The sequence below is a fragment of the Papilio polytes genome, unplaced genomic scaffold (genome assembly GCF_000836215.1).
Source record: "Papilio polytes unplaced genomic scaffold, Ppol_1.0 DF822622.1, whole genome shotgun sequence".
In the NCBI taxonomy this organism is placed as follows: Eukaryota; Metazoa; Arthropoda; class Insecta; order Lepidoptera; family Papilionidae; genus Papilio; species Papilio polytes.
In genome coordinates this window covers 540,364-566,322 of record NW_013526582.1, presented here as the reverse complement: position 1 = coordinate 566,322, position 25,959 = coordinate 540,364, and the positions used below count along the sequence as shown (strand labels likewise).

The 25,959-nt window shown below is 35.4% G+C and overlaps 1 protein-coding gene across 6 annotated transcripts in view; it reads right to left on the bottom strand.

Annotated features, from left to right (window-relative positions):
- Positions 1 to 597: 597 nt before the first annotated feature.
- Positions 598 to 25,959, bottom strand: part of LOC106105927 (zinc finger and SCAN domain-containing protein 2-like) — a 45,943-nt gene continuing 20,581 nt past the window's right edge. The window contains exons 1-16 of one of the 6 annotated variants that reach the window (XM_013286401.1): positions 25,315 to 25,787; positions 24,394 to 24,568; positions 23,554 to 23,592; positions 22,732 to 22,824; positions 22,521 to 22,655; positions 21,390 to 21,922; positions 20,574 to 20,802; positions 20,157 to 20,287; positions 19,438 to 19,512; positions 18,748 to 18,880; positions 18,139 to 18,243; positions 4,796 to 4,800; positions 3,447 to 3,567; positions 2,734 to 2,865; positions 1,466 to 1,666; positions 598 to 893 (exon numbers count right to left, since the gene is read on the bottom strand). In XM_013286401.1, the coding sequence (XP_013141855.1) occupies positions 726 to 893; positions 1,466 to 1,666; positions 2,734 to 2,865; positions 3,447 to 3,567; positions 4,796 to 4,800; positions 18,139 to 18,243; positions 18,748 to 18,880; positions 19,438 to 19,512; positions 20,157 to 20,287; positions 20,574 to 20,802; positions 21,390 to 21,922; positions 22,521 to 22,655; positions 22,732 to 22,824; positions 23,554 to 23,592; positions 24,394 to 24,568; positions 25,315 to 25,388 (2,349 nt within the window). In that variant the 5' untranslated portion in view covers positions 25,389 to 25,787 and the 3' untranslated portion in view covers positions 598 to 725. Of the gene's footprint in view, positions 894 to 1,465; positions 1,667 to 2,733; positions 2,866 to 3,446; positions 3,568 to 4,795; positions 4,906 to 5,402; positions 5,545 to 6,031; positions 6,107 to 6,889; positions 7,021 to 7,883; positions 8,095 to 9,053; positions 9,632 to 10,998; positions 11,134 to 11,209; positions 11,303 to 11,531; positions 11,571 to 12,722; positions 12,898 to 13,037; positions 13,309 to 14,101; positions 14,453 to 15,213; positions 15,415 to 16,363; positions 16,499 to 17,482; positions 17,607 to 18,133; positions 18,244 to 18,747; positions 18,881 to 19,437; positions 19,513 to 20,156; positions 20,288 to 20,573; positions 20,803 to 21,389; positions 21,923 to 22,520; positions 22,656 to 22,731; positions 22,825 to 23,553; positions 23,593 to 24,393; positions 24,569 to 25,314; positions 25,788 to 25,959 lie in introns of those variants that run through there. The other 5 variants (XM_013286398.1, XM_013286399.1, XM_013286400.1 and 2 more) reach the window with 5 other exon arrangements.

The following is a 25,959-nucleotide window of genomic DNA, read 5'->3' as shown; positions in this document are numbered from 1 at the left end:
ATTTTGTAGAATAACACAAATTCAATGGCCCCAACGCTATCATCTTTTATTATTGCCATTTTCAATTCCTATTTTAAAAGCTGTTCCTCGCCGTACTAGGGCTGCATATTTTCATACTAGGGCTGCTCTTTATCATAACAAGCCTGGCCCTTGTCATAATAGGGCTGGCCCTTGTCATAATACGGCTGGCCCTTGTCATAATACGGCTGGCCCTTGTCATAATAGGGCTGGCCCTTGTCATAATAGTGTTGGCTCTTGTCATAATAGGACTGTCCTTGTCATAATAAGACTGTCCTTGTCATAATAGGGCTGATCCGAGTCGTCATATTATGGTTGTCCTTTGTCATAATAAGCCTGGCCCTTATCATACTATGGTTGTCCTTTGTCATAATAGGTCTGGCCCTTGTTCTGTGGGGCGTCTCGGTGGCAGGCGAAAGTGATCCCGTGGCGCCCACACAATGGCCTGGAGGAAACAGAGTGGTTAAGTGGGTATGCCCCATTATGGGGAGAGTTCCACACAACTCTCGTGCCTGCCCCGAGGAACGGAGTATGCGTAAAGCATTCCTCTCTGTCCAAAAAAAAGGGTTGCCCTTGTCGTACTAGGGCTGGCCCTTGTCGTACTAGGGCTGCTTCTTTTCATAATAGGGCTGGCCCTTGTCGTACTAACACTGCTTCTTTTCATAATAGGGCTGACCCTTGGCGTACTAGGGCCGGCCTTTTTTATGCTAGGGCTGTCTCTTGTAGTGCTCCGCTCTGTTGCGATGTGTGCGATGCGAGCGTCTTGGCCACGGCTTCTTAAGATGCACGTGTTCGTAATGCAAACGTTTCTCTGCATTCGATTTGAATGTTTTCTCGCAAACATCGCATTTGAATGGTTTTATACCGCTGTGGACCTAGTCGGGGCAAAAAGTATATCTTACTTAATATTATAATTGGGAAAGTTTTGATGGATAATGTTTGTTTGTGTCCTAAATTGCTCAACAGATCGCAATGAAATTTGGCATAGTTATAGAAAATAGTCTAAAATAAAACATATGCTACTTTTGTTCCCGGAAATAATTATAATTCCAGTGAAATACATTGATTTAGTTGAAATTTAGCATATAACAAATAATATATAAACAAATATATATGGTATTGCGGATGTCCATGGGCGTCGATGAACATATCGGTGTTCCCGCTGCTCGTTTGCCCCCTGTCTTATAAAAAAAAGTCTGAAGTACATATAGGGTAAGATTCAACATTAAAATATGTCAGATTCTCGAGAGATATGTAGGGTTTTTGTTTTACATAGTTGTTTTTTTTTAATACCACGTAGGAAGTCGCGGGCAACAGTATATAAATGGGAAAGTTTAGATGGATGTTTGCTGATAACTCCAGAATGGGTAAATGGGTTTAGGTGAAGTTTGTCATAGATACAGATATTTTGTAAGCAGAGGCTATAAATGTGGTATTTGATACTCACAATCATATGTCGTTTGAGATTTGCTGGGAAAAGGAAACCTTTGCCACAGATCTCACAATCGTAGACAGGACGCTGTTCGCTGTGGACTATCTGATGGTTTACTAAGTTGCAATGCATTGAGAAACTTTTATCGCAAAGTGAACATTTAAATCGCTTCTCTCCTGTGTGTACCCACATGTGGTCTACTAATAAGGCTTTAGTCTGAAAAATTCAGTTCTATTTTCAATAATAATATAAATTAACACAATTTTGTAGATAAATGAAAAATATTTTTTGTGGTAATAAACGTGTACTTTTGTAGTTTTTTTTAATTAGCAAATGATAAAATATGTCGACTTAGGACCTAGATACTATTTAATTTAAAAAAATAAAAAAAAATCGACATTACAGATGAAAATAGTGTCTAAAAAAAAGAACATAGAAATAAAAAATAAAACAAGTTAGGGCGAGTTAGATTCGAACTCTGTTACCACATTTTTTTTAGAATTTCGATTCTCACGTCCACTGTATGTATTTCATGTCAATATAACATCCCCTATGACACTCTGCAGAAGAAGACGAGACCAATGACACCTCATACATCTAAATCTGTCCAGTAGTTTACTCTATACGCTGTTACAATGGAATTTACAAACTTACATATGGACGAAAAATAATACCTTTGCCAATCGGCAATAAAAAGGGCGTTAGATTAATTTCAGGCAATCCGCCCTTAGGAGCGTCGGCTCAGGGTTCTTGACTTGTAATCTACAGGTCTTGGGTTTGAATCCCGCTGTACGCTGTTTTTTAGATTTTCTTATGTACATAATTTATGAGGAAAACATCATGATATTGACGAAATTCAAAGATATGTGTGAAATCGCACAACTGCCTAGTCCAGGGGTAACGAACCATTGGCACACGTAACCAAGGGCGGATTCAGATTTGGGGCCAGGGGGGGGGTCACAAAGTCGTGGTCAAGGTCTCTTGACCAACCAGCTCAGAGGGGGTCATGACCCCCCCCCCCCCTGGATCCGCCGTTGCAAGTACCATAAATTTTTCACGAAATAATATTTTGGGCACACATTTGTTGAAAAGCATATGAAATAGATAAACAGTAAAATCGCAGTCAAAATTTGATGGCACGTCTTAAAACACTTCTATAAAAGTCAATTTTTTGCATAAATGTTTGCCACCCCTGGACTAGTCGTCACTAGACCTAACTTAGTTGAACTAGACCTAGACTTAGATTTAGTTTAGGCTGCGAGTCTTTTTGGGGACTTACTTACATGGAATATCTTCCCGCACTGATCACACATAACGGACCCTTTCACATTAGGGTACTTAGTGCGGTGCTTGTCGGGATGTTCTCGTTTGAAATGGTACATATATTTCATCATACCACGGAGTTGTACACCACACTATAAAAAAGCACTCAGAGTGGTTAATTGTTCATTATCTTGACTTTTACTTGAGACGAGCACGGAAAATTCGTTAACCCTGGACCCGTTACGCCATTTTGACAACGCGGAAATAAAAAAGAAGCCATTGCCCGACATTGGCAACAACATGCCCTTCTATGTCAGCTACCTTCAGTGAAAGTCCGGTCGAAATAGGCCGTCGTTTCGGAGATTACCCCGAACAAAGGCTTGCGGACAGACAGACAGACAGACAAAAAAAAAGTGAAATGCGATTTTCGTTATCAGCAACGCAAATACATCTTCCTGAAATCTGGAATTTTTATTTTGATATTATTAACAGACACTCCAATTTTATTATATGTATAGATGCATATAGACATGTTCCGGTGTGTTCCTTGGAGATCCCGGAACCTTCGTCAATGTCACTAGAGGATGGCCACGGAGGGGATTTTAGTAGGTCAAATCCTACATAACCCTGCCTTCCCCCAACAGGTAAATCTTTTGAAGATTCCCCCCGACACAAAAAAAAAAGAAACATATATAACATATAGATATAGGTAGATATAAATTATAATAATTACCTGTTCGCAGTCAACAAGTTTGGGCTCCGGCCTGCTAGAGTTGGCAAGGGGCCGCCCTTTGCCCCGCCCTACAGACTGTATGGGATGATCCACGCCTATATAGTCGTTACGTATTCTATTCCTAATAAAAAAAATATAAAACCGTACTATTCCCGTCTCCGTATTTTAAACTTGGCCTTAACCCCTCCTACCCTTGAGCAATCATACTAATATTATAAATGCAAAAGTTTAGATAGATGTTTATTAGAGTTTGTAGCCTAATCTGCTGAACGGATCTCGACAAAATTTGGTATTGATGTAGAGAATAGTCTGGAAGAACACATAGGGTACTTACTTTTGTTTTTTTTTTAATTCCACGCGGACGGAGTCGCGGGCGAAAGCTAGTTTTTAATAAATATACACAAGAGCATTGAATTCGGGTCACTTAAACTATAAGAGTCAGTCCAAGTAACAATCCAACGTGTAAAATATATGATGGAAATATAGGATTTTGTTACCTTATCTGACAGTGACATTTTTAAGCTATCTGAGCCTCTATCAGCCAGAACTTGTACAGGCTCTTAATCTCCTAAATTAAGAATGCTTAATTAAATAAACGGTGTTTAATAGACAATTAAATATTTCTTGGATTAAGACATCAAAACTTCATAGTCTCTCTCTCTCTCTCTTCCTCTCTCACAAAGGAATGGAAGAATATTAACGGAAATCGTATAAATATCTTTACAGTATACTAAACCGCGTAAACACAATAATGAAAGCACTAGGAGGCAACATAAATACATTAAGATTCAAAAAAATCATGTACAAGTCAGTTTTTTCAGATCATCAGGTTTTTTTATTTGTTTTTTTTTTTTTAAATAAAAAATGTACTGGCTTATAAATATATTAATTTAATATTAAATATTGTTCTTTAAACACCATTTATTTCAAAAAACTTTTATGATTTACGAGATTTTTTTATTTTTTTTTGAAGTGACCCTGATTCAATGCTCTTGAGTGTATGTTTACTAATATTACAAATGTGAAAGTTTAGATGGATGGATGTTAGAGTTTGTAGCCTAAACGGCTGAACCGTTCTGGATGAAATTTGGCATAGATGTAGAGCATAATTTGGAAGAACACATAGGCTACTTACTTTTAATACCACAAAGACGGATTCGCGGGCGAAAGCTAGTCTGATATAAAAGTGAAAGTTTATATGTTTGTTAGTTTGTAGCCTAAACTACTGAACGGATCTCGATGAAAGTCATATACGTAGTCTGGAACGCAAACTACTTAGTTATGTTTTTTTAATTCGTCACGGACGGAGTCGGGGGTGTATGGTAGTGTTTTAAATTATATTCACTTACGGGTCATCATCAGTGCTGTGTTTGGAGGAGACTTTGAGATGTGTGTCGTAAGCAGTTTGTGAAGCGAAACTGACTTCGCACACTTCGCAGTACGGACCCTCCAGACACGACTGCAATTTATTGTTATACACTATTATAATGAAGCGTAAACACACTCTTCTTTGTTGCCTAAGATGTCAGCAATAACAGGATATTTTGGAATAATTCTTCTTTTAATAAAAAGCCCTACACTTACGTCACGCTTTAGGCTATAAATTTACACGGCATTAAACTTAGGGGATAAATATTTTGGATAAAAACTTTAATGTGGGAAAGAGACCATAAGTTGCTGCCAACATCAAGGAAGTAAGATTGCCAAGGTTTGTCATGTCATGTCATTTTGACATTTGCTATTGATAATTTGACATAATAATAAAATTAAATTTTCATAATTTCATGCGGATGAAGTCGCACGGGAACAGCTAGTGTAGTCTAAAGTGTGTTGTAAGTGTATAGCTTTTTATAAAAAAAAGATTTATTCATAAATATGCAGTAATTGCTGACATCTTAAGTAACAAAGAAATGTGTTTACGCTTTATTATAATAGTATAGAAGTATATTCACTTACCGGGCTACCTCGCTTCATTTTATGTTTTCTTTTCTTATGTCCGTAAACACCTTTTTTACTAAGAAAAGTGTAACCGCAGATTTCGCACACAAAGTCCGATACATGCTTTAGTCTGAGATGGCCGAAGTAAGAACTCCTTTTTCTAAAAAACACAAAACATTAAGGGTCTGTCCCACGAAATTATAATCTTACTAATATTATAATCTTACTATTATAAATGCGAAAGTTTAGATGGATGGATGGATGGATGGATGGATGGATGGATGTTTGTTAGCGTTTGTAGCCTAAACGGCTGAACGGATCTCTAAGAAATTTGACACAGGTTTAGAGCATAGTCTGGAAGAACACATAGGTTACTTTTCATCCCGGGAATAGTTACGGTTCCCGTGGGATTCATTAATTTAGTTTTATAATATTTACTCGATCATTCTTCAACGGTTCAACATATCTTATTGAAATTTGGAACAGATATAAAACAAAGTGTTGAGTACACATGGGGTAAGCTTCATCCCCGAGAAATGTCCGGTTCCCGGGATACTTAGCTTTTTGTAATTTATATAGTTCGTATGTTCTCTAATACCACGCGGACGAAGTCGCGGGCAACAGCTCGTATTAATATAAGTACTTACTTAAATTCTGAAGGGCAATGTGGACATTTATATGTAGTACCGTCATGCCATTCTAAATGTCTTATTGCAACGCCTCTGTAAATAATCATAATAGTATAAATGTGAAAGTTTAGATGGATGTTTGTTAGTTTGTAGCCTAAACTGCTGAACGGATTTAGATGAAATTTGGCTTATATATAGTCAGGAAAAACACATTGTCTATTCAATTTTTTAACTAGAGGAGGACGAAGTCGCTGGCGACAGCTATAGCAGTAGTAACAGTGGTAGAGGCCGCTCTAACATGACAGTGCAGGCTCTCAGCAATACCACGACCTCAGACAGCCGGCAAGTGGAAGATATTCCGTGTACTGATGAGTGTGGTGCCGGAGGACTCATTTTACTCCCTTTACCTTTCCACTTTTTTCTATTAAGGAAAGGATGGGAAAGTGGATTTAGGATTTAGATGTTATCTGTGCAATTAAGCTATTTTTTATTATATAACATCGAAAGGTAAAGCGACCGCTGCACAAAAATCTGCAATTGAAGCTACCCTTAATCGACGGAGACGCACATAAAGAGGACATTTCCTTTTCCTATACGTCTCCACTGCCAAATCTACTTTTCCTTCCCATCCTTTCCTCTTAAGAAAAGGGTGAAAAAGGAAAGGGACTAAAAGGACCTCCGGCACCACACTCATCAGTACGCGGAATTGATTCCACTTCCCACCTGTTTTACGTGTTCGTGATATTGCATAGAGTACAGTGCAAATGTTAAAGCGGGCTCTACCATTATTAAATACTCTGGTTTTTTTTTTGTATATTTAATTTTTTTTTTATTTATCGCAAGCGTTTAAAAAAGCATTCAAATGTATGCCATTACCTATGCTTAGTTACAAAATCACATCGACTACAAGCTAATTTCTCAGTATGTAGACTGCCGATGTGATTTTTTTGTGCCCTTTTTGTCATCATCCGAGTTCTGCAAACGGGACATTCGTAATCCCCGCTCTCCTATAAAGCGGGAAACAATAATAACAAAACATACTAATATTATAAATGCGAAAGTTTAGATGGATGTTTGTTAGAGTTTGTAGCCTAAACAGCTGAACAGATTCGATGAAATGTGGTATAGATGTATATAGTCTGGAAGAACATAGGCACACTTTTGTATTTGTTAATTCCACGCGAACGGAGTCGCAGGCGAAAGATAGTATGTACAATTTACCCGACGTTCTTATGGTGAAGGAAAACATCGTGATGCACATATCGGTTAAGAAATTCAAAGATATGTGTGAAGTCAACACGCAGTGTGGTTGACTAGGGCCTAGTTATTCCTTACATATGGTGCCTATAGGTGATTGAGGATACCTATAGGGTACTTAGGGTACCTATAAGGGGACTTAGGGTACCCATAGGGGGACTTAGAGTACCTATAGGGGCACTTAGGATACCTATAGAGGACTTAGGGTACCTATAGGGAACTTAAGGGACCTATAGGAGACTTAGAGTAGCTATAGGGAACTTAGTGTACCTTTAGCGGACTTAGGGTACCTATAGGGAGATTTAAGGTACCTATAGGGGGACTTAGGATACCTATAGGGGACTTTGGGTACCTATAGGGGACTTAAGGGACCTATAGGGGACTTAGGATACCTATAGGGGGATTTAAGGTACCTATAGGAGGACTTAGGGTATCTATAGGGGGATTTAGGGTACCTATAGGGGACTTAAGGGACCTATAGAGGACTTAGAGTAACTATAGGGGACTTAGAATACCTATAGGGGGACTTATATTGACTATAGAGGACTTAGAGTACCTATAGGAGACTTAGGGGACCTATAGTGAGCTGGTGTTGATGTCTTTGTATACTTACTTTGCTATGTTTAACTTTATGCACGTCACATCTATATTTACGATGAAATCCGATATAACATATGTCACATTTGTATGGCGCGTTTTTGTATGAATCTGTTTCCTGTCTTCTAGAGATTTCTTCAATCTGTTCCTCGAACGTTAACTTAGTTACGGTAAATAGGGAATCGACCAATTCGTATTTCGGTCCTTTTTTCCTACTGATTTTAGATCTGTAAACGTAAAAAATATATTGAAAAAATTAGATATATTACTAATATAAATGCGAAAGTTTAGATGTTTGTTAGTTTGTAGGCTAAACGGCTGAAAGGGAATGGATAGAATTTACTATATATGTAGAATCTGGAAGAACACATAGACTAATTCTGGTTTTTTTAATTCCACGCAGACGGAGTCGCGGGCGTAAGCTAGACCTAATATAATTGTGTTTATATGTATTGTGTCACTATATCATATTTAAATGTTTATATTTTATTTTGTAATACTGTTTAGTGTATTTCGAAACATAGTACCTTTCAGAGAAGTTACCGGTGAAAAAACTGTTTAGTTTTCACTGTCTAGTCTATTTATCTATACTATTATAATAAAGCGTAAACACACACTTTTTTGATGCCTAAGATGTCAGCAATTACACCATATTTTTGAATAATTCTTTTATAAATAAAATGCCCTACACTACGTCACGCTTTAGGCTTTTTGACGCCATTAAACTTAGAGGGTAAATGTTTTGGATAAAAATCCCTAACGTGGGAAAGAGACCATAAGTTGCTGTCAACATCAAGGAAGCAAGGTTGACATGTTACTCTCATTGTAAATAAAAATTTAATACTACTTCATCCATACGTAATCGAATTGTATTTCGCTATTATTTCTGTCATCGCTAAATTCTCTACACTATAATCAATACTAAAATTGTCCTCTAAATTAGTTAAAAAGAAAATAATAATTTTAGTTGAGTTCGATAATTATTTAAACCGAATATCGATAGTTCATAATTGTTCGCTGCGTGTTTCACAACGATACCTGTCTATTAAGTACGTCAGCCTTCATACAAATTGAATTCGATACTTCATGCGTCATTTATCAAACTAATCTATCTTATTTAGACAAACTATACTAGAATTACAATTATATTGTTTAAAACAATCAAGAAGTTATATAAAAAACTTACTCATCCGTAGTTTGATTATTTTTTTTCTTTCTACTCCTAACTCTCTTCTCTTTCTTTTCTATTGCTTGATCCTTTTTAGGCTTTACTTTTTTTATACATACATCTTTATTGCTATCAGAATGATTTACAATTGTTTCCTCATCTATTTTAACTTCCGGTTCCATTATTGACATATTAACTTCGTATTTCTCTTCTTGCAAATCTTCAGTAACATCTGCCTTATCGTAGTTAACATCCATATTATGATCTTGGCTCGTATCTATAGATTCAATTATCACCGTCACCTCCTTATTCTGAACCACATTTTCCTTTAAATCCAGTTTATCTCCATCTTCCATATCCTTATTTATTTTACTCAGTACTCTGTTCACAAAACCTTCATTACCACTCTCATCGTTTACTTCGTCTTTCAATATTATTGTTTCGTTTATGTCATTTATGGATGTTTTTTCTGCTAAAGTTTCTTCCTTCACACGAATATCACAATATTCAGGTTGTTGATATATTTTTTGTGTCAAAGTTGAATTGAGGCTGTTTTCTCTTTGAGATAATGATTTTACGCTTTTCAATGTTAACTGCTTGGATAAAAAAAACAAGCTTAAGCATAGCACTAAGGGCCTGTCGTACCAAATTGTAAATTGTCTGATAATCCAACGTGTGAAATATGTGATGGAAATATCGGTTTGTTTTTTTATAATATAAGGTGGCAAACGAGCAAGCGGCCTAAATCCGCCGAAATGGAGTGACCGCTGCACATAAACATCCGCAATTGCAGCGCTGCCTACCATTCATTGATGGAGACGCACATAAAGAGGACATTTTCCCTTCTTATGCGTCTCCTCCACCATCAAATCCAATTTTCCTTCCCATCCTTTCTTCTTAAGAAAAGGGTGGAAAGGGAAAAGGACTAAAATTAGGCCTCCAGCACCACACTCATCAGACTGTACGCGGAATTGCTTCCACTTGACGCCTGTCTGTGGTCGTGGTATTGCTGAGAGTCCTACAGTGCGAAGATGTTAAAGCGGGCTTTACCACTGTTACCTTATCTGATAGTGACGTCATTTTTAAGCTATTTGAGGCTCTAAGTGATTCAAAAAAATGAATAGAGTAGGCATAGTTGAGATATATTTTAAACTATTCTCACTAACACTATCTATTGATTAGACCCAAAGCCATACTAATCATACTAATATTATAAATGCGAAAGTTTATATGGATGTATGTTTGTTAGAGTTTGTAGCCTAAACTGCTCAACAGATTTCAATAAAATTTGGTATAGATGTAGAGGATAGTCTGGAAGAACACATAGGCTACTCACTTTTGTTTTTTTTATCTCCACGCGGACGGAGTCGCGGGCGAAATCTAGTAGTCTATATATTTCTTAAATGTCTTAGAACTAAATATAATTGTTTATATTATTAAATACTACATTCAATAATAGTTTGTCTAAATAAGGTAATAGCTCGCGCAGGTCCAGCTCTACGGCGTCTCGCCAGCGGTATCTGGGTCGACGGGCCTGCTCGAGCTAGAGTCATTCGACTGGCAGGCGACAACGCAGGACAGACGACGCTGGCGCACTTTCGTGTCGGAGGCCAAGACCCACTTTGGGTCGCTGCGCCAACGCAGTAAGTAAATAAGGTAATAAAAAATTAAGAAGCAAACTCTGTAGGCCATTATTGATTTGAGAAAACAGAGTTTTTTTATTTTAGTCCATCATATCATATAGATATTATAAAAGCGAAAGTAAGATGGATTTATGGATGTTTATTAGAGTTTGTATGTTTTCTAATACCACGCGGACGAAGTCGCGGGCAACAGCTAGTTATAACTATGAATCTATCGATTCCAACTTCCAAATTAAATGATTTTACACAACCCATGCTTATAAAATTGTCAATCACCCTTATTTAGACAAACTATAAAAATTATATTCAAAAAAACTTACATGTGTCTCAGTTGATAATAAATCTGTCATCAGTCGCTGGCTCATGATTGCCTTGTTCCTAAACCTGTGACACGACACAAGTCTGTGTGTGCACTCCCAACACAACTTCTGCGGCAAATTGTCATCCTCACTCGGCTGAAATGTCACTCATTGCACACACACAACAAAGATAACTGTCTATTTGTCTACTGACATTAAACACAAAACTCACCAACAATCCAGTTATTTCTTGATATGGCAAATCTAATTTATAATCTGCTATATGGTACAGCTTTCTGTCCGTAGCTAGACATATCCTACAAACCTGAAAATAGTGAACAATTACTGGCAGAGTTCCAGTTAGCAGCAGAAACAAAAGTATAAAAAAAACACAGTAAATAAATACTGAGAAATGTCCAGTTATAGATAACACAGAATAGATTTTAAGAAAACATCAAGCCATTTAAATAAAAGAAACAAAAACATTTTGAACTTGGCAGTAAACAAACACAAGTTTTCAAAAAAGAAAAAATAAAAATTACAAATATTTTCACCTTTAAAACTGCAGATGCATTTAAATCTTCAATAGAATCCTGAAATAAACCAATCAGCTGACTTTACTATACTCAATACCCACTGCGGGCTCGGAGCCTACCCTTAGTTAACTAGGACATAGTGAACCTGCACTGACTTCACACATAAAAAAAAAATAAAAACCTCTTTATTGCCATCCAAGAATACACACATATCTTTTGAATTTCTACTCCAATATGTGCAGGCAAAATTTTCGTTCACCATAACATCAGGTTAATGGACATATGTGCAATAAAACATTGGCAGTTACAAACCATAAAAAAGTCAGTATTTAACACTTGCTGTTGCTTACAGATTCGTTCCTGTGACATTTAAAAACGTACCCTATGTTACTCACAGATAAAAGACCTTTCTAATGGTGAAAGAATTTTTTAAATCGGTCCAGTAGTTTTTGAGTTATTTCAATGCATACAAAAATACAAATCTTTCCTCTTTATAAAATACTAGCTTTCGCCCGCGACTTCGTACACTTGAAATAATAAATTATAAAACACTATGTTACTCACTGACAATAATCTTACTATTATAAATGCGAAAGTTTAGATGGATGGTTGGATAGATGGATGGATGGATGGATGTTTGTTAGTGTTTGTAGCCTAAACGGCTGAATGGATCTACATGGAATTTGGCACAGGTTTAGAGCATAGTCTGGAAGAACACATAGGCTACTTTTTATCCCGGGAATAGTTACGGTTCCCATGGGATTCATTAATTTAGTTTTTTAATGTTTACTCGATCATTCTGCAACGGTTCAACATATCTTATTGAAATTTGGCACAGATATAAAACAAAGTGTGGAGTACACATGGGATAAGCTTCACCAAGGGATACATAGCTTTTTATAATTTATATAGTTTGTATGTTTTCTAATACCACGCGGACGAAGTTGCGGGCAACAGCTTGTGTAAGTCTAAACTGTTAAATGAACCTCAATGAAATTTCGCACAGATATAGAGGATAATCTGGAAAAACACATAGACTCACTTTTGTTTGTTTTTTAATTACATGCAGATAAAGTTGCAGGAGAAAGCTAGTTGATAATAAAAAAAATGATCTTATTTCTTGCAAAACATAAATACTTATTTAAAATACTTTACGTCATAAGGTTGGTCTTAGTACTCAGAATAACTAGAGAAAAATGTTGACATTACTTGTTCATGTACTGGTATGGCTCCATTCTTGATTTTTCTTAATCCAAATTTAGTTTTATAAAAATCTTCAGACCGGAAGTGTTCAGAGCACACAGAACTGCGGTATTTCGGCTCCCAATCCATCTTACCGAGAGCTTCTAGCCATTTAGTGCGCAAACTAGCCTCCTTTGGAAACCTGGAACAAGTGATCAAAGAAAATTCTATTTATTTATTTAACAACATTAACAAACTGACAATTTTATGGATGATTAAAGGTGCGTACATCACGTTGCAATTAAGAATAAAAACCATACGTATATTTTAACAAAAACTTACATGTGAAATGTAATTCCATGACGTTTTGTTGTTCGCTTCGTATCATTCGTACAATTTTGCACAATACAGCGCATAGTCTGGTTTTAATTTTATTGTTTCATACATGATATACGAAACATATTAGCGTTCTGTGTTTAAGCAATGTAACAAGACGTACGGACACATTCATATCCGTTACTATGTTAAGATCATATAAGAAATTAATTTATTTAGTGTATATCATATTTCTACACATACATTCTTATAATATAATAAAATTGTTTAAAACCTTCATTGGGAATAGTAACATAAGACACTGACAGCTGACAGATATGTATGACAAAGATTTGATCTGGCCAAAGAGTATATAGATCTGATTTTACCTTTCTTCTTTTCTTAACTAGATCCGGTTTTTTTATGTTATTTTTCTAGAAAGTACGAAATATAAAGTGCAAAATTATGTGCTGATTTTTTAAGATGATTATTACAGCATTTTATCAATTTAAGTGTATCTTTAAAAAGTAAACAACATTTTCATCTCAATTACATTTACCCCATTTTTCCGCTGGTAGCACTGTTAAAATAAATTGTAGGGACAAAGTCAGAGTATAAACTTAAGCTATTTGCAACGAGAGGTTGGAACCTAATTTACTGCATTTTTGTAATTTGCTATTTTGTGTTTTTGAATTAAGATTGAACAAAACCGCGCATTATGTCTGATTTGGTTAATGAGAAAGAACAACAAAAATGCAATAAATTGCGTCTCTTAAATTTTAGTTATTCAGGATTTTAGATTTTTAGTATGTCAAAGGTCACACTTTTTAGCACCACCCTTGTTAATGTGACATATTTTCTATTTAGTATTTATGCATTGAAATCGAGTGATTCGAAATAAATTTCAATAATGATAAAGTAAAATCAGTATTATGATACTTAGATAATATATCTTGAGAAAATTGGTAACAATTTGAGGTACCCACCCCGCCCTTCGTCACACAAATTACTTCACATGTTAAAACACCCTAACATATTGCCCCCTTAGTTTTTATTTTGTTAATAAAAATAAAAGTCAATTTTTCATTTTCAATATATATTTTAATGGATACTGCAGTACTAGAGCTATCCCTAGTCGTACTAGGGATGCCCCTTGCCGTACTAGGGCCACCCTTTGTACTAGGGCTGCCCTTTGCCGTATAGGGCCGCCCTTTGTACTAGGGCTGCCCTTTGCCGAACTAGGGCCGCCTTTTGCCGTATTAGGGCCGCCCTTTGCCGGACTAGGGCTTCTTCTTGTGCTCCGCTTTAACCTGAAGGCCACGTGATCGTCTTGGCCATGGCTTCTTAAGATGTACGTGATCATGATGCATACGTTTCTCTGCATTCGTTTTGAATGTTTTCTCACACGCGTCGCATTTGTATGGTTTGGTTTCACTGTGGACCTAGCAGAGACAAATTACATTTATCGATACTAATGTTATAAAGAGGAATTTGTATTTTTGGATTTTTGTATGTATTTGATTGACGTAAAAACTACTGGGACGATTATTAAAAAATCTTTTACCAATAGAAAGGTAATTTTTGTGAGTAACGTAAGCCATGCGTTTTTTATTATTTTTTTTGTTTTACGCGGGCGAAGTCTCGAGCAACAGCTTATTACACGAAACAAACAAGTTTTTCGGACAGACAGACAAAAAAAATTTAAAGGCGAATTACGTTATCAGCAACGCAAATACATCATCTTTCTGAAATCTGAAATTTTTCATTTGATAATACAGACACTCCAATTTTATTACATACTAACTTTCACCCGCGACTCCGTCCGCCTGGTATTAGAAAAAACAAAACTGAATATGCCTGTGTTCTTCCACACTATATTCTACATCTATGCCGAATTCATCGAAATCCGTTCAGGCGTTTAGGCTACAAACTCAAACAAACATTCATCTAAACTTTCACATTTATAATATTACTAGCTGTCGCCCGCGACTCCGTCCGCGTGGAATAGAAAAAAAAACAAAAGTAAGTAGCCTATGTGTTTTTTCACACTATATTCTACATCTATGCCAAATTCATCTAAATCCGTTCATCCGTTTAGGCTACAAACTCAAACAAACATCCATACATCCATCCATCTAAACTTTCACATTTATAATATTATTTAATTACGTACATAGATATAGAATAAAAAGATTATACTTACAATCATATGTCGTTTGCGATTTGAAGGAAAGGAGAACTCTTTACCACAGATCTTGCATCCGTAGACAGGACGCTGCTCGCCGTGATACTTCTCATGCACTTTCAGACCAAAATGGCGAGAAAAACTTTTATCGCAAAGTGAACATTTAAATCGCTTCTCTCCTGTATGTATCCACATGTGGTCTAACAGTGCTAGTTTAGACTGAAAAAAATTACCTACTAATATCATAAATACGTGGATAATATACGAAATGAGTATATTAGAGGAAGTGAGAGTATCCCCAGTGGTAGAATGTAAGGAGTAAAAGGTTAGCATGATATGTTATGAGGGTTGAATCGCATGTTACAAGAACGTTAGTTATGAGTGTACACCGGTAGAGGTAGACGTAAGAGATGGATTGCGTTAAAGGCGACATGATGAAGGGAGTGACTGAGATGACAGATGATAGAGTGCTTTGGAGGACGAAAGCCCGGTGACGACACGGGAGTAGGATAAGTCAGGGGAGATGATGAACATAAATGCGAAAGTTTAGATGCATATCTGTTAGTTTGTATTAGGGTTGTAACGGAGGCCATTTTAACGGAAGCGGACGCGCAAGCGAAGGGCTTCACCTCTGCAGAAGCGGATTATAACAGAAGTGGAGCGGTGGTCAATAATAAAATACTCATTGCGATTTATTAAAGAAATAAAAACTAAAACCACGTTAATTCAAAATACAGATTGGTACATAATTACAAGATACAGTTTATTATTCAAATATAATGTATAACAATTATAGTTAGTTGACCTAACACGCCCGCGCGGGCCGCATAAACTATACCTAATTGCCCCACTCGTGTTAAAGACGTAAATTAATCTCCGTTATAACTCCGCATAAGCAATAACGGAAGCGGAAGCGGTTGCGGAGTGAATATTCCTTGCAGAAGTTCCGCACTTACGGATGCGGAAGCGGAGTTCCGTTACAACCCTAGTTTATCCTAAACTGCTGAAAGGATTACTATGAAATTTGTCATAGCTGTAGAGGATAGTCTGGAAGAACAGATATTTACTTTTGTTTTATAATTCCACTTGGAGCTGTGAGCGAAATCTAGTAAAGTACATAATAAAAGTTTTATAATACGAGTAAAACCGCACAGGAACTATAACTTACTGGGAATATCTTCCCGCATTGGTCGCACATACGATTGGTGCCGTTTACCTCAGGGTACTGAGTGCGGTGCTCTCCGGGGTGCGTTTCGGTGAAGTGACACTTATATTCAAATATACCTCGCAGTTGAACACCGCACTGTTCAAATAAAAAAATCAATCAATGCAAAAAATCAATAAAAATAGTTTATTGCATATAATAAAATTGGAGTGTCTGTAAAAGAAAAATCCTAGATATCGGGAAGATGATGTGTTTGCATTGTTGACAATGAAATTTTTTGTTAATCTGTCTGTCTGTCCGCAAGCCGCGTTTGTTCCGGGTAATCTCCGAAACGGCTGGGCCGATTTCGACCGGACATCTTCTCAAAATCTGGAATATTCCTTTTAATATTTTATTACAAACAGACACTTTAATTTTATTATATGTATAGATATATGCAAAGTGTAAAATTGCAATTAAAAACATGGGATAAGACAGATTGATTGGAATAACGAGGAACTTTTTTAATCTTACTAATATTATAAATGTGTATGTTTATATGTATGTTTGTTAGTTTGTATCCTACTGCTGAACGGATCTCGATGAAAGTCATTTTAAAACAGTGGTAGAGCCCGCTTTAAAATCTTCGCACGAATGGGCCGGCTTGCCCGGTGTAATACCACGACCACACAGAAAACAGGCGTGAAGTGGAAGCAATTCCACATTTCGTCTGATGAGTGTGGTGCCGGAGGCCTAATTTTAGTCCCTTTCCCTATCCACCGTTTTCTGTATAGGAAAGGATGGAAAGGAAAAGTGGATTTTACGGCGGAGACGCATAGGAAGGGGAAATGTCCGCTTTATGTGCGTCTCCTCCTCTATCAATGCAGGGTAGGCAACGCATTTGCAATTGCGGATGTTTATGGGCAGCGGTCGCTTTCCATTTCGGTGGATTCAGGCCGCTTCCTCGTTTGCCACCTTATATTATACAAAAAATATACATGTAAAAGACAATCTGGACAAACATAGACTACTTGCTTTTGTTTTTTTAATTCCGGAAGTCGCGGGCGAAAACTATTGATTACTATAAAACTATTGTCGATAAAACACAAATATAGACATATTGTAGTGTTGCAAATTTATCACCTGTTCACATTCGATAAGTTTGGGCTCCGGTTTGCTAACCTTCGTGGCAAAGGGCCGCCCTTTGCCCCTCCCTACAATCTCCATAGGTTTATCCATACCAACATAATCATTACGAATTTTATTCCTAGAAATAAAATATAATTATAACAAACCCATAACAAAGGGTAGGAAGTAGAAACAACGAACTTCTAGACTACGTAAATGATCCCTTTTTTCATATTCTATGTTAACAAAGTATGGTTTACAGTCGAACGGCGGGATTCGAACCCTCGACCTCAAGATCGGTACTCCGTACCACAAACCTAGGTTATTGGCTCTTAAATACAAATTAGATAGTGCTTTTACATTGATTGAAAAAAGAAAAAAATTACATCAGATCCACAGAAATGGAATACAAGCGATACTACTAATATTATAAATGCGAAAGTTTAGATAGATGGTTGTTAGAGTTTGTAGCCTAAACTGCTGAACGGATTTCAATGAAATTTGGGATAGATGTAGAGGATAGTCTGGAAGAACAAATAGGCTACTCACTTTTGTTTTTTTTTAATTCGCGCGGACGGAGTCGCGGGCGGAAGCTAGTTTATAATATTAGTATGATTTCCATTGAAAAACAAATACATCGGAAATGCAATTATAATGAACACTTACAAAACATCATCAGTGCTGTGTTTGGAGGAGACTTTGAGATGTGTGTCGTAAGCAGTTTGTGAAGCGAAACTGACTTCGCACACTTCGCAGTACGGACCCTCCAGACACGACTGCAATTTATTGTTATACACTGTTATAATGAAGCGTAAACACACTCTTCTTTGTGGCTTAAGATGTCAGCAATCACACCATATTTTTGAAAAATATTTTTATAATAAAAAGCCGTACACTTACGACACGCTTTAGGCTACTTATTTTAACGCCATTAAACTTAGGGGATAAATATTTTGAATATAAAATCTAATGTGGGAAAGAGACCATAAGTTGCTGCCAACATCAAGAAAGCAAGATTGCCAAGGTTTGTAATGTCATTTTGACATTTGCTATTGATAATTTGACAAATGTAAACAGTAAAACAAAGATTTTATAATTTGGAAAAGCTAGTATATAATATATCTGTTAGTAACAAAGGCTATATTTTTACTATGTTTTTTTAATTTTCACGCCGGTGAAGTCGTCGAAATTTTTTGTAACAACACCGCGAAATCCCGCGACTGTACATTTCTATGGGAACATAATTAAAGAGCTAGAAATATCGTTAAAAATGCACTTACCTTGTGATTACTGTGTTTTCTTTTCTTATGACTTTCTACGCCTTGTTCACTTATAAATGTATACCCACAAAGTTCACATACAAAATCTGATACGTGTTTGAGTCTGAGATGACTGAAGTAAGAACTCCTTTTCCTGAATACAAAATAAATATCAACAACGCCAAAATATAATACTAGACTTATTATTATAAACTAGCTTGCGACCGCGACTCCGTCCGCGTGAAATGAAAAAAACTAAAGTAAGTATCCTGTGTTCTTCCAGTATCTTTACATCTATGAAAAACATCGAGATCCGTTCAGCAGATACAAACTAACAAACATACGTCCATCCAAACTTTCGGATGTACAATAGTAAGAAATAAAATTTCTATTTTATAAATGCGAAAGTATAATTAGATGTTGGTTGGTTAAGAGTTTTTTGATTGTCATACATGTAGAGATACTGGAAGAACACTTAGGATACTGTTTTTTATTTTTTTCATTTCCACGCGGAGTCGCGGTCGAAAGTTAGTCCTACTATAAATGCGAAAGTTTAGATAAATATTTGTTACCCTATACCTCCAAAACGGCTTAAAGGATCTCGTTGAAATTCATCACAAATATAGAAAATAGTCAAGAAGATATAGGGTACTGAGTTTTTTTTTATTTTTCACAGGCGGAGTCGCGGACAAAAGCTAGAATAAAACTTACGCAAACTGCGAGGGACAATGCGGACATTTGTAGGTAGCGCCGTTGTGCCATTCTAAATGTCTTAAGGCGACATCTCTGTAAAAAATAATATATATTAATAATTATGGCAACTATTGTAGTTTTCAAATTATTTTATGTTAAATAAAAAGTTCCCTATTTTGTACAGCACTAACTTTTGGAGTCGTATTCAATATTGTAATTTTTTCAAGATGGTCTCAAACTTTTGGCCGGCAGTGTATACTAATATTATAAAGAGGAAAGATTTTTTTGTTTGTATTGAAATATGTCAAAACTATTGGATTTCAAAAATTCTTTCACCATTAAAAATCTACGTTATCAGTAACATAGGCTATATTTGTAAATTTCAAGTGGACGGAGTCACGAGCAAGAGCTAGTATGAAATTACCTAAAATTAATTAAAAAAAAAGACTGACATCGAAAAAATATTAAAAAATTAAAAAAAAATGACTAATGTGTTTCGAACTTGGTTTTTTAGAACATTTTTTTTAGAATTTGGATTCTCACGTCCACTGTATGTATTTCATGTCAATATAATATCCCCTATGACACTGTGCAGAAGAAGACGAGTCCAATGACACCTCATACATCTAAATCTGTTCAGTAGTTTACTCTATAAGCTGTTACAATGGAATTTACAAACTTACATATGGACGAAAATAATGTCATTCTAAAAAAATGACAATTTTTGTGCGTCTTACCTATGTTTGGTGACAAAATCACATCTCTTACAAGCCATTTTTTCAGTATGAAGTCTGTTTATGTGGATTTTTTGCGATTTTTTTGTCATCATCCGAGTTTTACAAACAGGACATTCGTAATCCCCCCTTTCCTAAAAAAACATACACTTAAAGGCGAACGCTCGCTCGCGACTTTATCATGGGATTCATTAATTTAGTTTTTTAATGTTTACTCGATCATTCTGCAACGGTTCAACATGTCTTATTGAAATTTGTCACAGATATAAAACAAAGTGTGGAGTACACATGGGATAAGCTTCATCCCCGAGAAATGTCCGGTTCCCGGGATACGTAGCTTTTTGTTATTTATATAGTTCGTATGTTTTCCAATACCACGCGGACGAAGTCGCGGGCAACAGCTTGTAATTAATAACATACCTTACTATGTTTCATTTTGTGTATATCACATCTATATTGATGGTTAAATCCAATATAACATATGTCACATTTAAAAGGCGCGGTTTTATATGTAAAAGTGTCTTTCCGTTTCGATATCTCTGCAATCTGTTCCTCGAATGTCAAATTAGTGACTGTAAAGTGTGTGTCAACTAATTCATACTTCGGTCGATTTTTTCGTTTCATTGTCCTTCTCTTGATAATTTTATTCCTGTAAAAAAATATCTATCTATCTATACTATTATAATAAAGCGTAAACACACACTTCTTTGTTACCTAAGATGTCAGCAATTACAGCATACTTTTGAATAATCCTTTATTTAATAAAAAGCCCTACGCTTACGTCACGCTTTAGGCTATATTTTCACGCTATTAAACTTAGGGGGGAAATATTTTGGTTAAAAACCCTAATGTGGGAAAGAGACCATAAGTTGTTGCCAACATCAAGGAAGCAAGATTGTCAAGGTTTGTCATGTCATGTCATTTTGACATTTGCTATTGATAATTTGACACATGTAAGCATAAAAATTAAATTTTCATAATTTTATGCGGATGAAGTCGCACGTGAATAGCTAGTAAATATTATAAATGCGAAAGTTTAGATGAATGGATGTTTGTTAGAGTTTGTAGCCTAAACTGCTGACCGGATTTCGATGAAATTTGGCATACATGTAGAACATAGTCTGGAAGAACACATAGGCATATTTGTGATTTATTCCACGCGGACAAAGTCGTGGGCGAAAGCTAGATATTTAAGTAAATGTAAACTATTTCTATTCATTTTTAAAATCAACTTACCCGTCTTTATTAGTTTTTGCATCGTCTTGATTTTTACTATTCACTTGCGTCTGTGTTTTATTTTTTATAGATATATTCTTTTTAATGTCTTTTCGTATTATCAAATATTCTTCATCCTTGACATCATTTTCACTCTCAGAGTCGCTTCCTGATGTTTCATCCTCGTCTATTTTTACTTCAGGTTCCATTATTGATATATTAACTTCGTATACTTTCTCTTCTTGCTCTTCATTACCAACATCAAATTGGACACATTTCGTATCCTTTCTCAAATCAATAGCTTTCTTGTTCTCGTTTTCTATTGATTCTTGATTGTTGATACTTTCGTTTAGTTCAAGAAATTCCTCGTCACTATTTATTTCTTCTTTAATTGTTATAGTTTCCTCTATATTATCATTTTCTTCATCTGTTTGTTCTATGACTTCTTCTTTCACATGTATATCACAATATTCAGGTTCCAGATATGATTTTTTTATTAAAGATGAATTAATTCCAAGTTCTTTTTGTATTGATTTTATACATCTAACTGTTAACTGAATAATTTACATTATATGTCTAAATAAGATAGATTAGTTTGATTGGCGCATATGAAGTATTGAATTCGATTTGTATGAATAAATGACGTACTTAATAGACAGGTATCGTAGTGAAACACGCAGCGAACAATTATGAACTATCGATATTCAGTTTAAATAATTATCAAACACAACTAAAATTATTATTTTCTTATTAACTAATTTAGAGGACAATTCTAGTATTGATTATAGTGTAGAGAATTTAGCGATAACAGAAATAATAGCGAAATCCAATTCGATTACGTACGGCTGTAGTAGTAATAAACATTTACTCTCATTATTTATAATGGTCATTATTAATTTGAGAAAAAAGAGTTTTTTTTTATTCATAAGTTAAAAATATAAATCTATCGTTTCCATCTACTACTTGGCCGATTTTTTAAATACTACCACTGTTAGAAAGGTAATTTATCTGTGAGTAACATAGGCTTAGTGTAGTATAGTTTTTTTTAATTTCACGCGGGCGAAATCGCGAGCAACAACTAGTATGATATAAAAAAACATAAACGACAGACTGAAGACTTAACATTATATATGTCATGTAAATAAAACTTACATGTGTCTCAGTTGATAATAAATCTGTCATCAGTCTCTGGCTCATTATTGCCTTGTTCCTAAACCTGTGACACGACACAAGTCTGTGTGTGCACTCCCAACACAACTTCTGCGGCAAATTGTCATCCTCACTCGGCTGAAATGTCACTCATTGCACACACACAACAAAGATAACTGTCTATTTGTCTACTGACATTAAACACAAAACTCACCGACAATCCAGTTATTTCTTGATATGGCAGATCTAATTTGTAATCTGCTATATGGTACAGCTTTCTGTCCGTAGCTAGACATATCCTACACACCTGGAAATATATTAATCCTTACAAGTTTGCATTTTTTTTATAACATAAGATGGTAACATTATAACAAGCAAGCAGCCACCTCAATCTGACAAAATGGTAAAGCGACTGCCCATAGATATCCGCAATTGCAGCGCTGCCTACCCTTAATCGAAGGAGACACATATAAAGAGAAGGTTTCCCCTTCCTATGTGTTTCCACAGTCAAATCTATGTTCCCTTTCCATCCTTTTCTTATAAGTAAAAGGGTGAAAAGGGCCTAAAATTGGGCCCTGAAGCACCACACTCATAAGACTTCATGTCTGTCTTCTTTGTGGTCGTGGTATTGCCGAGAGCCCTACAGTGCAAAGATGTTAAAGCGGGCTCTACCACTGTGTATAATTTATCATATATGTTAAACCTTTCTTCCATAGGAGATATTTTCTAACATCCATCTTAACCAGGGATGTTGCGAATATTCGCATCCGCATCCGCAAAACTCCGCTTCCGCATTTGCATCCGCGGATGTGAAAACATCAACATCCGCATCCTTGATCTAAACTTTCACACTTAGTGTGCCCATCTTTGACTAAACTATCAGACAATTGTTTAGTCCCGCTATGATTTAGTGCACAATACTCGATATTTAGTTGTGCAACTAAACAGTTGCTGCGAAACAATCGACAATCGCACAACTGTTTTGCGATATTTTAGTCAAAGTACACACTTAAAAAATTTGAAATATTTTAGATACCTTTAGTATTGCTGATGAATTTAAATCTGCATTAGAATCCTGAAATAAAGCAATAAATAAATAAAAAAAGTGTTACTTAAACTCTGCTTTCATTAATGGCAGTCAAAATAATTGCCAAGAAGGTATAGTGAAGGGGACTGTCTCCCCTCTTTAGAGATGGAAATTGTAAAATATTTCTTTTACTACTATACTATATTGTCTGGAAGAAAACATAAGCTACTAATAAGGGTTTTTTTTTATAATTTCAGACAGTTGGTGCAATATTCTTCATATCTATAGTAATATTCTAAAGAGGAAGGATTTGTATTTTTTTTATGTATCAAAACAGCTAAAACTACTGGACCGGGGAAATACCTTCAACATTAAAAAGCTATGTTATCACTGAGTAACATAGGCTATATTTTTTTTACAAATTTTATTTTCATGTGGAGGAAGTTGTGAGCAATCTATCTATATTATTATAATAAAGCGTAAACACACACTTCTTTGTTGCCTAAGATGTCAGCAATTACAGCATATTTTTGAACAAATCTTTTTGTAATAAAAAGCCCTACACTTACGTCATGCTTTAGGCTATATATTTTTACGCCATTAAACTTAGGGGGTAAATATTTTGGATAAAAACCCAAAGATGGGAAAGACACCATAAGTTGCTGCCAACATCATTAAAGTAAAATTGCTATGGTTTGTTATAGCATGTCATTTTGACATTTGTAATTGATAATTTGACAAATGTGAACAATAAAATAAAATTTTCATAATTCCATGCAGATGAAGCCGCACGGGAACAGCTATTCTTAATATTAGTAAGAGAAAGGAGGAACAAAACATTGACATTACCTGTTCAAGAACTGGTATGGCTCCATTCTTGATTTTTCTTAGTCCACATTTTGTTTTACAAAAGTCCTCAGGCTGAAAGTGTTCAGAGCACACTGTACTGTGGTATTTTGGCTCCCAATCTGTCTTTCCGATGGCTTCTATCCATTTAGTGCGCAAACTTGGCTCCTTTGGAAACCTGGAATGAGTGATTGGAGAAATTTATACTTTATTTGTATACCTTTCTCTTATATATTTCTATACTAATATTATAAGAAGGAAAGATTTATATTCAGGGATGTTAACATGTATTGGAATAGCTCAAAAACTACTGGGCCGATTTAAAAAATTCTTACACCATTAAAAAGCTATGTTTTTGGTGAGTAACATAGGCTATCTCTATAACTTCACATGGACAAAATTAAAAGCAACAACTAGTATACAATAATAAAAAAAAAACTTATTTATATTCTCTCGTCTCGGAGGACAAGACCCATTTTGGGTCGCTGCGCCAAAGCAGTAAGTAAGTAAGTATATTCTCCTACTTAGGGTGCTATCTTGTGTCACCACCAGGCTCTTGCTTTCCAAATAAAAAAGAAGTAAATAACAAAAGTAATAAACATTTCTCATTTCAATAAATATTAAATCACTAGCTTTCGCTCGCGACTTTGTCTGCGTGATATTAAACAAAACAAAAGAGAGCATCCTATGTGTTCTTCCAGACTATCCTCTACATCTATACTGAATTTCATCAAAATCCGTTCAGCCTTTTAGACTACGAACTGTAACAAACATCCATCCATCCTTCCATCTGAACTTTCACATTTATAATAATAGTAAAAAGTAAGATAGAAGATAGATTGTCAAACAGACTAATATCTCTACGCTCGATCTATATATACAAAAAAGTATGTAATATTGACATTGCATCTATTAAAAACTTACACGTGAAATGTAATTCCACGGCTTTTTCTTGTTAGTTTCGGATTATTCGTACAATTTTGCACACTACACTGCATCTTAAGATTTTTATTTTAACTTACACGAATTGTAATAGTTTTTTTTTTCATTGTTTCATTTCATTATAACGATAATTATATCAATTTTATCTATTTTAGGAAACTTGAGTTATTTGTTGATTGTTCTTTAAAGAAGATTGTTTTACACTAGAGATGAGTTCTAACGAGAGAGTTGTCGGAAAAAAATTAAAAAGAGCTAACGTATTTTAGCTCACTATTTCAAAGTAAATCATTTTATCTTTAAGTTTTACAGTATAGTTTATAATTTTTCACTCGTTTCATTATTCAATAATTCAAATGTGTCACTTATAAAACCAACTTAAATGGACTATATTTTGTTAATATATTATTTAGCAGATATCTGTGTTTGTGATTAAAACATACTGGTATATACAGATCACATCTGCGATCTGCTGATTTGCTAACCAGTTCACTAAATTTTATCGTGCGTGAGAGAGACCTGTGAGCTGATTTGCAGATCTTCACTTCACTTCACTTTTGTGTTAATGGCGTTTCCATAGAGATTTCGCCAATGTCAAGTACATATAATACTCTAACACAACTAAGACTA